The sequence below is a fragment of the Caenorhabditis briggsae genome (assembly GCF_000004555.2).
Source record: "Caenorhabditis briggsae complete genome, chrX, whole genome shotgun sequence".
Classification (NCBI taxonomy): Eukaryota; Metazoa; Nematoda; class Chromadorea; order Rhabditida; family Rhabditidae; genus Caenorhabditis; species Caenorhabditis briggsae.
Genome location: NC_013491.2, coordinates 15,493,836 through 15,505,651, shown reverse-complemented (window position 1 = coordinate 15,505,651; position 11,816 = coordinate 15,493,836). Strand labels below are relative to the sequence as shown.

The following is an 11,816-nucleotide window of genomic DNA, read 5'->3' as shown; positions in this document are numbered from 1 at the left end:
ATATTAGGTTGGAAGGAACGTAACTGTCCTTTTTTTAATTCATGAATAACACACAAAAAGCCGTTTTATCTCATTGACAGTGTAAAATTATTTTCCCTCCAGATGACGTTGCTNNTCTCCAAACAATCAATAATGTAAGAATCAAAACTTGAGTTTAAAGACCNTNGAGAACGCTGAGCGTCCGTAACGGATTGTTCGCGAATCACCTGTGCCTTCTGTGTAAGCGGACGTGTCTGTGTTTCAGTGGATAGTCAGCGGAGTTACCGCAAAATCCGTGGTTCGAAAACAACTTATTTTTTTACTAGCAATTATTAGCTCCCATGGGAAGGACTACGTATTGACAGTTCGAAAATCTAAATAATGAGAAGATAAAAAAGTCAGTTGGGAATATGGTTTTGAAATGAGAAATGAAACGTTTTGTAGTTGTGTTCTTCGGAAGGATACATAAAAATTGTCACAACTTCCGAGTTCTCATGATGTTTTGAGCCGGAAAAACATGATTGGTTGTCTGTACATGGACTCATCACTTTTAATTCACCCCTTCACCAAGAAAACGGAGTGGACCTATAGTCCGGAAACATATCGACCACGAAAGCCACAAGGATCACCAGGAAAAACGTGACGAAACAAAGAAAGACGAAATTATATATATTTTTCTGGATGTCAAGTGTAGTTTTATAGTCCCATTCAAAATATGCAAATCCAGCTAAAAGTTTACTTTTTTATGGATCTTAAACAAAAAAGGGTTTATCATGAGTTGTAAAATGACAAAGAAAATGTTTGATGGGAAAAAAGATTAAATAATCATAAAATATCAAACTTGCAAAATTTCGGGCCGGCCCGCTACGCGGCCCGCCAAGAATTTCTGCGTGCCGAGCCGGCCTGCTGTTTGTACAGAAGCTGAATAATTTTTTTTTTGAAAATTTAATCAAAAACTTTAAATTTTTTGACTACTTTCTACTTTGATAACTTTCAAAAATTATTTAATTTTTTTTCTTCTTTAACTCAAAAAATATCCCATTTTTTTATTGGAATTTTTTTTACTGAAAAAGAGTGTGCCGGCGGGCAGCGCCGGGCAGGGAAAATTGTCGCTTTGGCCCGGTCCGGCTCGGCCCGTTGCCAGTATGAAAAATATCATCACCCTTGCATAGATGCTGATCCAAGGGCACATTGAAATTTCAAAGGGCCCGTAGGATAAAAGGATACACCCAGGAGGTGTTTTAAAGGTACATTGTACTAGGATTCTGAACCTCCGGAATTAATGTACCTTTTGAACAGCGTAACCCACAAATTGGATGTGCTCTCCATGTATTATTCTCGAATATATTCTCATAATGCGATTTAAGGATAGCAAACAGAACATTTGCATTTGATTCACATTATCGTACCGTGTGAAACCGTTTGAAAATGAATAATTATAATTATACATTATCGAACAAAATTTAATTTTGTCTAACCCCGAGTCTTTTCCACCTTTTCCAAAATTATTGCAAGGCGAAAAAATCAATTTTTCTAGATATACCTTTCGGCCCAATGGCGTCGGCCACTTTTGGCTTGTAATTTTTCTCTTGAAACTAAACTATTTTCCGTCAATTTGTTGTTTTCGATGAAATATCTCATCCTGTTTAACATGAGAAAATATGAAAAACCCATTTGTCCTGATGAGTTTTAAATATCGCCAACTCAGATATTGTCTCTTTCTCTCTCAGTCTCTTGATCTATAAGCATTCACCAGAAATGTCTCATTTCGCATTCGTTTGTTCTTTTCCTCTCCATTCGAGGTCCTGTAGGACCCAACTTCTAACATCTGTTGAGTTTCCTTGCTTTTTTATTGTTTCCCTAGCCCGACTTTGTGAGGGTTCTGGAGTTCTGCTTTTCTCAAATCAACTAGATTATGATTACCACTGTATTGACGGTGCTCAGACGCTCTGCGCACTGTTTTCGGGCATTCCTCTTCAGAGTCGCCAGATATTCAGTCTTAAGAAATATATATGCTTTGGGAAAACCACTCTACATTTCTTCGATCATAGAATTTTGAAATACCGTAAGGTCTGTAACGGACACTGTCCAGTTCGAGCTCAGTTATCTCGATTTTTCTCAAAAATATCATAAGTGTTTCAGCAGACGAAACACTTCTGATATTGTGATGATCAGTTTCCAGCTGATAATTTTAAAAAATATGAAAAACCCATTTGTCCTGATGGGTTTTAAATATCGCCAACTCAGATATTGTCTCTTTCTCTCTCAGTCTCTTGATCTATAAGCCTTCTCCAGAAATGTCTCATTTTCGCATTCGTTTGTTCTTTTCCTCTCCATTCGAAGTCCTGTAGGACCCAACTTCTAACATCTGTTGAGTTTCGTTGCTTTTTCTCATTGTTTCCATAATCTGACTTTTTTGTGAGAGTTCTAGAAGATACCGATTTTCTAGAATAAGCATGATTATACATATCACTATGGTGACAGTGTTCAGACTTACTGTGCAGTCTTTAGATTTTCAGTTTTTAGAAGTATATGTGCTTTGGGAAAACCACTCTACATTTCTTCGTGAAAAATAAATCTTAAAATTTCGTGTTGCAGACTATGCAAACCTTCATTAGTTTTATAAGTTTAATATCCGCCTTAGTTTGATCTACCCAAAGTAGGCGCGCGCAATAACCACTGTTTGTGCTAATTGTCATCACGCGCGTAACTATTTGTTCCCTTGGTCAGAACTCCTAGATAGAGGCGCTGATCATTCTGATACTCTCTCTCCTGCCCCAAAGTATTCTGTTGTCCCCTATTCACTGAATAAAGTCCTTATTCATCTACTACTCACATACTGTCTGGCTGGTGGTTCACACAATGCCGCTACCAGGAGACACAACAACTGGCGATCAGGCTACGGAATTGGCGGATCTCACGAAACAAATCGGTTTGCTAGTCAACACCTTCGCAAAACTCGCTCAAGCATCGGCAACGCTCCGTTGACAACTACACCCACCAGTGGACACAATCTTCTAGTGGAATCGATATCAAAACGGATTCCAATCTTCACCTATGATCCAGACGACGAACAAACCTTCGACACGTGGTACGCTCGATATGAGGATGTCCTGACTAAGGATGGTGAATCTCTAGAAGAAGGTGAGAAATCAAGGGTAATTCTGTCCAAACTTAGCTCGAAAGAGTACTCTCACTTCACAAATCGTATCCTACCGAAACTCCCGAACGAGCTCAACTTTGCGGAGCTCATCAGCAAACTTCGAGAGACATTCAAATCGACATCATCGATTTTCCGGAAACGCCAAGATTTCCTCCGCACGGAATATTTTGGAGGAGCAATTGAAGAGTATACTGGACAGGTCCTCAGAAAATTCACATCGTCCGAATTCAAGAAGATGACTGATGATCAAGTATGCTGTATGGTCTGGATAAATGGATTACGAGATAACACTTACTCCGACATCCGAACAAAGGCTCTCCAAGTTATGGAAGCGAAACCAGAATGTACACTGTTAGAATTGGAGCAGAATATCAAACGGCTTCTGGATGTGCGAGCTGACTCCAAAAGCGTATGCAAACTGGAACCAAAGTCATCAGAGATCAACGCCATAAGCACAAAGGAAACCAAGAGGGATAAACCGCAGAAGGCTCCACCGTCACCATGCTACAAATGCGGCGGTAATCACTGGGCAAAGGAGTGCCAAAAGCAGGTCACATGTCATCTATGTAAAAAAGATGGTCATATCGCAAAATTTTGCAGAACCAAAAAGCGAGAAACAGATCAAAAAGGCAAAAACAACAGGATCAAGTCGGTGATGGTTAGAAGCGCATCCACTTTCGAACCATCTCGTATCTACCGTATCGTCACAATCAATGGAACAAAGATCCAGATGCAGATGGATACGGGAGCCGACGTCACTTTGATCAGTACAAAAGACTGGAATCGACTGGGTCGCCCTCAACTACAAGCACCCACAATCCAAGTCAAATCAGCAAATCATCAACCGATAAAGGTCAGAGGATCTTTCCAATGCAATTTCGTCATAAACGGAAACGTTGCTTCGGGACAAGCACATGTCGCCGAAACGGGTACACTCCTCGGAACCGACTGGATCTCCAAGGATCCTACGCTCTGGAAAACCCTAAATCAACAAATCTGCGCAGTAAGTTCCGATGTTGGATCAGCATGCGACTACCTGGACAACACCCGCGAACAACTGAAGTCAAATTTGGAAAAGGAATTCAACAATGTTTTCCAACCAGGGCTCGGTAAATGTACCAAAACTAAAGCTTCTATTCTGCTGAAACCAGGGGCACAACCAGTGTTCCGTAAAGCACGACCAGTCCCATTCGCAGCATTGACCACAGTATCAGAGGAGTTGGAACGTCTACAGCAGTCAGGTGTTATCTCTCCAGTGGATCATTCGGAATGGGCAGCGCCGATAGTTCTTGTCAAAAAGAAGAATGGATCGATTCGGATGTGCTCAGATTTCTCTACCGGGCTCAACGATTCAATCCAACAGCATCAGCATCCCTTGCCAACTGCAGACGACATATTCGCTACTTTAAACGGTGGGAAGTATTTTTCTCAAATAGATTTGGCCGAAGCCTATTTACAGATTGAAATCGACGACCAAGCCAAACAGATGCTCTGTATCAATACACATCGAGGCTTGTTCAGCTACAATCGACTGCCATTCGGGGTCAAATCTGCTCCAGGATGTTTTCAACAAGTCATGGATGCAATGATCACTGGACTGGACGGAGCCGCGGTCTACCTTGATGACATCATCATAACCGGGTCGACAATCGAAGAGCACAATTCACGACTGAAATCAGTGTTCAAGCGAATCGACGACTATGGATTCCGCGTAAGACTGGAAAAATGCACATTCCTAATGCCGAGAATCACATTCCTCGGATTCTGCATCGACAAAGATGGCAGACGACCGGATCCCGAAAAGGTGACTGCGATTCAGCAGATGCCTGAACCGAAAAACGACAGTCAAGTCCGCTCATTTCTAGGACTCATACAGTTCTATGGCACCTTCATTAAGGAATTATTCAAATTCCGTCCACCACTGGATGCATTAACTAAGAAGGATGCTGAATTCAAATGGACTTCTGAATGCCAATCATCGTTTGACAACATTAAACAAATGCTCCAATCGGATCTTCTTCTCACACACTACGATCCGAAACTGCCAATAATAGTCGCTGCCGACGCTTGTCAATATGGGATCGGAGCAGTGATCTCTCATCGTTTTCCAGATGGGTCTGAAAAAGCCATATACCACATCAGTAAGGCTCTCACTGCACCACAGCGCAACTACAGTCAAATCGAAAAAGAAGTATTTGGACTCATCACGGCCGTCACGAAGTTCCACAAGTTTATTCATGGTCGACATTTCACACTGAAAACGGACCACAAGCCGCTCCTTTCGATCTTCGGAGAGAAAAAAGGTATTCCTATTTACAGTGCAAATAGACTCCAACGTTGGGCCACAATCTTGTAAATTACGACTTCACCATCGAGTACGTCAATACTCACGACTTTGGACAAGCTGATGCCCTCTCAAGACTCATTTCCGAACAAATCCAACAGAAGGAATGTGAAGATCGAGTCATTGCCCAAGTCGAAATGGACGTGATTACAAATCTAGTCAACACGTGTGAACAATTGCCGGTGACAGCTGAAATGGTCAAAGACTATTCCAAAAAGGATACACTTTTGGCAGAAGTGTACGAGTACACAACCTCAGGTTCGTGGCCAAATAATATTGATAAAAGCTCACAAATCGTTTTTTTTCACAACCGGCGAGATCAACTATCCATCGTATCTGACTGTCTGATGTTCAACGATCGAATCGTCATCCCAGTATCACTCAGAGCCCGTGTGCTCAAAATGCTCCATCGTGCTCACACTGGAATGGTGAGAATGAAACAGTTGGCTCGAACTCTTGTTTACTGGCCGTCAATCGACAAAGACATTGAGAACATCGTCAGAAGCTGTGATCAGTGTGCGGCAGTGTCGAAGAATCCCATCAAGAACACTTTATGCTCTTGGCCTATTTCCACAAAGCCATGGCAACGTGTACACGTGGATTACGCCGGACCTGTCGAAGGAACCTATTATCTAGTAGTTGTTGATTCCTTCTCAAAATGGCCAGAAATTGTTCCAACCACATCCATTACATCAGCGGCAACCATCAACATTTTGCGAAAGATGTTTGCACAGTTCGGAGATCCGGAGACACTGGTGACCGATAATGGAACACAATTCACATCTGCTCAATTCCACGACTTCTGCAAAGACCGAGGAATCCAACACACTCGGTCCCCGCCATTCCATCCACAATCAAATGGACAGGCAGAACGTTTTGTGGATACCCTTAAAAGGGCATTAGGCAAGTTAAAGGGGGAGGGAAATACAGATGCTTCCTCGTATCTTTTCCTTCAGAGCTATCGCTCTTCGCCTTGTACCGCCAGTCCAAATGGCTCATCACCCGCTGAGAACTTCATTGGCCGGAAGATCCGTACATTCCTGGATCAACTTCTCCCAACCGACCAACTTCCCAACTCGCACGACACAGAGATGGAGAAGCAGTTCAACAACCAGCATGGTGCACGTTGCCGCAACTTCAACGTGGGAGATAAGGTTTATGTTAAAGACTACCGTAGCATAAATACTACCACTTGGATTCCAGGGACTATTCAACGTCGGATTGGGCGTACAATGTACCGCGTCACTGTGGAAAACAACAACTTCTGGATTAGACACACCAATCAACTGCGCCGTCGTGACACTCCAACTTCGTTCGATGTTCCACTCGACACTATGGACACAATGGACGCTATCGATTGGACACCGTTGTCAACAACCTGGCCCGACCGTTCACCACCGACTCCAGCGCCAATACTTCCTGGAAGTCCCACAGCACCATCTCCAAAACCCATCCGGAAATCTACACGTACCGTCAAACCACCACCAAAGTTCGTCATGAAGCCGAATAAGAAATCGTATCATTAATCTAGGAATGCCCCAAACTTTAGTTTAAGAATTGTTAGTATTTCTAGGATCTCTTTTAGTCTAGTTCATTCTTTGTATGTTCATCATAGTTAAAAGGGGAGGTGTTGCAGACTATGCAAACCTTCATTAGTTTTATAAGTTTAATATCCGCCTTAGTTTGATCTACCCAAAGTAGGCGCGCGCAATAACCACTGTTTGTGCTAATTGTCATCACGCGCGTAACTATTTGTTCCCTTGGTCAGAACTCCTAGATAGAGGCGCTGATCATTCTGATACTCTCTCTCCTGCCCCAAAGTATTCTGTTGTCCCCTATTCACTGAATAAAGTCCTTATTCATCTACTACTCACATACTGTCTGGCTGGTGGTTCACACAATGCCGCCACCAGGAGACACAACATTTCGAAATATCAAAAGATCTGTAACGAACAAAATTTTGATATTTTTAACTGGAGCCGAAAGCTGGCTAAAATTTAGAAGTTAGGGGCGCTTCTTTCATGTTTTACGTTCTTCAAAATTTCAGATAATGCAACTTTAGGACTTTCGAAAAAAAGAAATTCAAAGTTTCAGAAATTTCGAAATTATATACAAACGCTTTGAGATATCTCACATGAAAACAAAGGAAATCGAGCTTGAAGTACAAGTGAAGGACTAGTGTTTTGTCAAAAGAAATGCAGTATCTTTAGTTGCCACAGAGAACGTAACGATTATATTTTTTCACCGTTAAATGATTTTTTGTGACTCTTCATCTAATGACTTCGAGAATTTATCAGGGATGTCGTCTTAATCAGAAAACCAAATTTTGTACCATAAAATTAATCATGTTATCAATCAAACTAGGAAGAAATTTTAGATCCAAAGAGTTTGGATCATTGTCTCTTGATGATAACATCTGCGCTGCTATTGTGAATGCTGTTTTTCATTTTGAGAGTCGTTGATAAACTTCTTTTCCCTTTCTCGTTGATCTTGTGCGCACTGGAATTAATTGAATTTTTAGAAAAATGAAAGTACTGCTCTTTTTCGCTCTCGTCATCGTCTCGCTCTCGTCGTCGTCCCAAGAATCACCCCGTCGTCCCAAGACTTCGTCGTCCCAAGCTCATCCCGTCGTCCCAAGAAACACAACTCAAGCAGAAGCTGAAGAACTCAATGGTTAGTGTTTATCCAGGGTTGATTTTTTTAACTCTAGGATACTTTCAGCCACAGGAACCCACAATATGGAAAAGAAAGAGATCGAAACTTACTGTATGATAACGCTCGTCGTGCTTCTCTTCTTCTTTTTTGCTGCTATTGCAGCAGTGCAAGAGTACAAGCAAAGTGAGTTAATTTTTTATCTAGAAATAATGTTCTTTTGACTAATTTTCAGGTCCTAAAAAAGTGCGGCTCGTTGAAAACCAGAATAGAGAAGAGGTTGAGCTGGTCACTATGAGAGCCACCAACGGAATCGAGGAAACAGGAGTCTGAGATGCTCTCTGAGAATGAGCGCTTCAGGCCAACTAATTCTAACGCACAAACAAATATATTATTGACTTTCAACGGTTTTTGGCTTTTACTTTTTGAGAAAACCTCTTTCAAACTTGTGCCGGTAATATAAAGCCATATTGTATTCAAAACATGCGAATCAAATGGAAGCTTCATTGTTTTTCTTGTGGATTTTGAAATAAAGACCAAAAAAAATGATTTGTGGACAGTTGTGAAATGAAAAAAAAACTGCAAAATCGGATCATTTATTGATTCCAAAAAAAATCAAAGTGGAGTCAAGATACATAATAGGATTCTCTGATTCCGGTATTGAGTGGTCCAAAACACCCCAATCTTTCCAGAGAAGACTGGCACAATGTCCAAGGGTATATCGAAAATTCAAAGGGTCCATAAAATCGTAGGATACATCCAGAAGGTTGGGCCACATGATAAATCTCACTGGAATTCTGAGAGGACACCAAGAAAATTTTCAAATTCGCTGCAGTTTTCCCAACCAATTCATTTTCAGATGCTTCTTACGGATGAGCAAACGGGGATGTTTCACTTGATTTTAAAGTTCGAGAAATAGAAAAAAAATTACCGTGAAAACTGTAATATAACGCCATCTGTGATAGAAGACCCCTCTCTAATACAACGCCACCTTTAAAGGGTACTTACAGGTAACAGAACAAAGTTTTTATGTTCAATTAACAGATTAGCAATGGAATCTAGAAGTTCAGTACCATTCTTTCATTTTGGTACCTTGTTAGTAAAGTAAAAAACCAACTTTTGTTATTTCGCATCATTTTAAAACACCCCTCCAAAAAATAGAACGCCGTGGCGCTATATTACAGGTTTTACGGTAATTTACGCTTTTTCCAGCCCTTTGAATCACAAAAAAAACATTTTTCTTATATTTTATATCGCTCATCTTGTTTGTCTTTTTTCTTTGAGCCCTGATTTTTTATTCCATTTACAAAATCAGTGCAAGATTGTCACTTTCTCTCCCAGCCTCTTGATCTATAAGCATTCACCAGAAATGTCTCATTTTCGCATTCGTTTGTTCTTTTCCTCTCCATTCGAGGTCCTGTAGGACCCAACTTCTAACATCTGTTGAGTTTCGTTGCTTTTTCTCATCGTTTCCATAATCTGACTTTGTGAGAGTTCTAGAAAATACCGATTTTCTAGAATCAGCATGATTATACATATCACTATGGTGACAGTGTTCAGACTTACTGTGCAGTCTTTAGATTTTCAGTTTTTAGAAGTATATGTGCTTTGGGAAAACCACTCTACATTTCTTCGTGAAAAATAAATCTTAAAACTTCGAAATATCGTAAGATCTGTAACGAACAACATTTTGATATCTTTCACAGGAGCCAAAAAAAGCTGGTTTGAATTAAGAAGTGAAAGGACCCTTCTTTTATGTACAGGTTTTATCTTCAGCTCATTCAGATCTTACATAAGAAAGAAATTCAAAGGTTCTGAAGTTTCGAAATCTTTGAAGTTTTGAGATTCCTTCCATTAAAACCAAGAAAATTGAGCTTAAAGTAAATACAAGTGAAGGAGAAGTGTTCCATCAAAAAAATTACGTTTTCTTTAATTGTCACAAACCCCGTCAAGATCTCTGTTTGTTTTAATCAGTAAACCAACTTTTGTATTTTTATTTTTAAAAAACGTACTGTTTCAACATTTTTTGCTCAAATGTGTATTTTAATCTGTTTTCGGCAAGGTCGGATCTGATTTCGAACATCTGTGCAGCTATTTGTGAATGTCCTTCTTCATTTTGAGAGTCCTTGATAAACTTCTTTCTCCTTCTCTCGTCCGCACTGGAATAAATAGATTTTTTAGGAAAATGAAAGTACTTCTTCTTCTTCTTCTTCTTGCTCTTGTCGTCAAACTGGTTGTGTTGTTGCCCACGTCGTCGTCCCAAGGTTTCCGGCTAAGACCCAATGATTGGAACACAAGGCCAATCGCTGGATTAAAGCTCAAAGGTTTGTGTTTAACCAGGTTTATTTTTTACAAGGGAACCTCAACACCTCACAAATCCATATTTTGAAGAGCATTTCAGAATCTGTGGAAAATTGCCTATCTAGACATCTCTGACATTTTTAGAATCCGCCCGCCAGTTTCAGCCGAATTAGATCAATTTCAGTACCAAAAATCGACGTTTCAGTACAAAAGCAGTGTTTTCAAAGACGATTATTTTCACTTTTAGGAGGTTACAAAACGTGAATTTTTTTTGTGTTATACTTGAAATTTGATATTTCATACTTTATCTCAAAAATATAATTTTTTCAATTTTTGAAGAAATCTGGGAAATCGTAATAACAATTCAAAAATAACAAATATTTTTGTTTTTAAGGACATTTTTGAAATATAAAATTTCGTCAAAATCTAAGTATAACACAACAAATTTCGTTCTCTGAAACGTCATAGAATTCGAGAAAACCCTTATTGAAATCACGGCTTTTGCACTGAAACGGCGATTTTTCGTACTGAAACTGATCTAACTCGGCTGAAACTGGCGGGCGGATTCTAAAATTTTCAGAAATGTCCAGATAGGCTATTCTTAACTTATCCTGAAATTTTCCTCCAAATCTGGGTTTGTTAGGTTCCCTGGTTAACTTCATGATGCTTCAAATCTATTTATCCCAATGTCTCACAGAGAAACACTTTTTATCTGGTGGAATGCTTATTTTTGAGACATTCGCGTTTTTCAGAACTGGCCACCGGAAAACCCGGAAAAACCGAATTCTCAATTACAACCGAATCCGTGGCGTTCTTTGTTTTTAACGCAACCTTAACAGCCAGCGCTTCTGTGGAATTGACGCTTGAAACATCGTCCGACGTGCAATTGAGGGTCCACCGATGCAATTGGAACACATCTCTTGGATTCCAATCGTCGGGAACCGTCACACTGCCTCCACACGTCAAGAGAAGTATGTTGGAGCTGGATTGCTATCGAGATAAAACTCGCATAATTTTTTCTCTTGAATCGACCGCTCAAGCCACAGGAACTGTCGAATTGGAAATTACCGCGGACGAAAGTTTCTTTATGCTTGCTGCAATCGTCGTGCTCTTTTCAATTTTTGTTGGAATTGCTGCGGTCATAGAGTACAAGCATAGTGAGTGAAGCCTTTAGCAAGAAGTAATGTTCTAAAATTCACCACTTGAAAATTACAATTTTTCGCGTACTCTTTCCAAAAATTTACTCATACCGTAAAACCTCTAATAGAACGACACCCGGATCGTCCACTTTGAGCCTATATATCTCATTTTCTGCAAAAGATATCAAAAAGTGGCTAACTAATAAAATGTTGCTGATATCCTGATAAACATTTTACT

The 11,816-nt window shown here is 40.2% G+C and overlaps 5 protein-coding genes across 5 annotated transcripts; all 5 read left to right on the top strand.

Annotated features, from left to right (window-relative positions):
- Positions 1-2,841: 2,841 nt before the first annotated feature.
- Positions 2,842-2,967, top strand: CBG27951 (the record flags this gene model as incomplete). The annotated part of the gene is made up of 1 exon (XM_045240239.1): positions 2,842-2,967. The coding sequence occupies one exon, from the start codon at positions 2,842-2,844 to the stop codon at positions 2,965-2,967; it is 126 nt and encodes a 41-aa protein (XP_045099683.1).
- A 410-nt stretch (positions 2,968-3,377) lies between these two features.
- CBG27950 lies at positions 3,378-5,498 on the top strand (the record flags this gene model as incomplete). Its single annotated transcript, XM_045240238.1, has 1 exon — positions 3,378-5,498. The coding sequence occupies one exon, from the start codon at positions 3,378-3,380 to the stop codon at positions 5,496-5,498; it is 2,121 nt and encodes a 706-aa protein (XP_045099682.1).
- Positions 5,499-5,623: 125 nt separating this feature from the next.
- Positions 5,624-7,012, top strand: CBG27949 (the record flags this gene model as incomplete). The annotated part of the gene is made up of 1 exon (XM_045240237.1): positions 5,624-7,012. One exon carries the CDS (start codon positions 5,624-5,626, stop codon positions 7,010-7,012), a length of 1,389 nt encoding a protein of 462 aa, XP_045099681.1.
- Positions 7,013-8,011: 999 nt separating this feature from the next.
- On the top strand, positions 8,012-8,471 carry CBG27948 (the record flags this gene model as incomplete). Its single annotated transcript, XM_045240236.1, has 3 exons — positions 8,012-8,159; positions 8,208-8,324; positions 8,374-8,471. 3 exons carry the CDS (start codon positions 8,012-8,014, stop codon positions 8,469-8,471), a joined length of 363 nt encoding a protein of 120 aa, XP_045099680.1.
- Positions 8,472-10,323: 1,852 nt separating this feature from the next.
- Positions 10,324-11,604, top strand: CBG27947 (the record flags this gene model as incomplete). Its single annotated transcript, XM_045240235.1, has 2 exons — positions 10,324-10,462; positions 11,192-11,604. The coding sequence occupies 2 exons, from the start codon at positions 10,324-10,326 to the stop codon at positions 11,602-11,604; spliced, it is 552 nt and encodes a 183-aa protein (XP_045099679.1).
- Between the last annotated feature and the right edge of the window lie 212 nt (positions 11,605-11,816).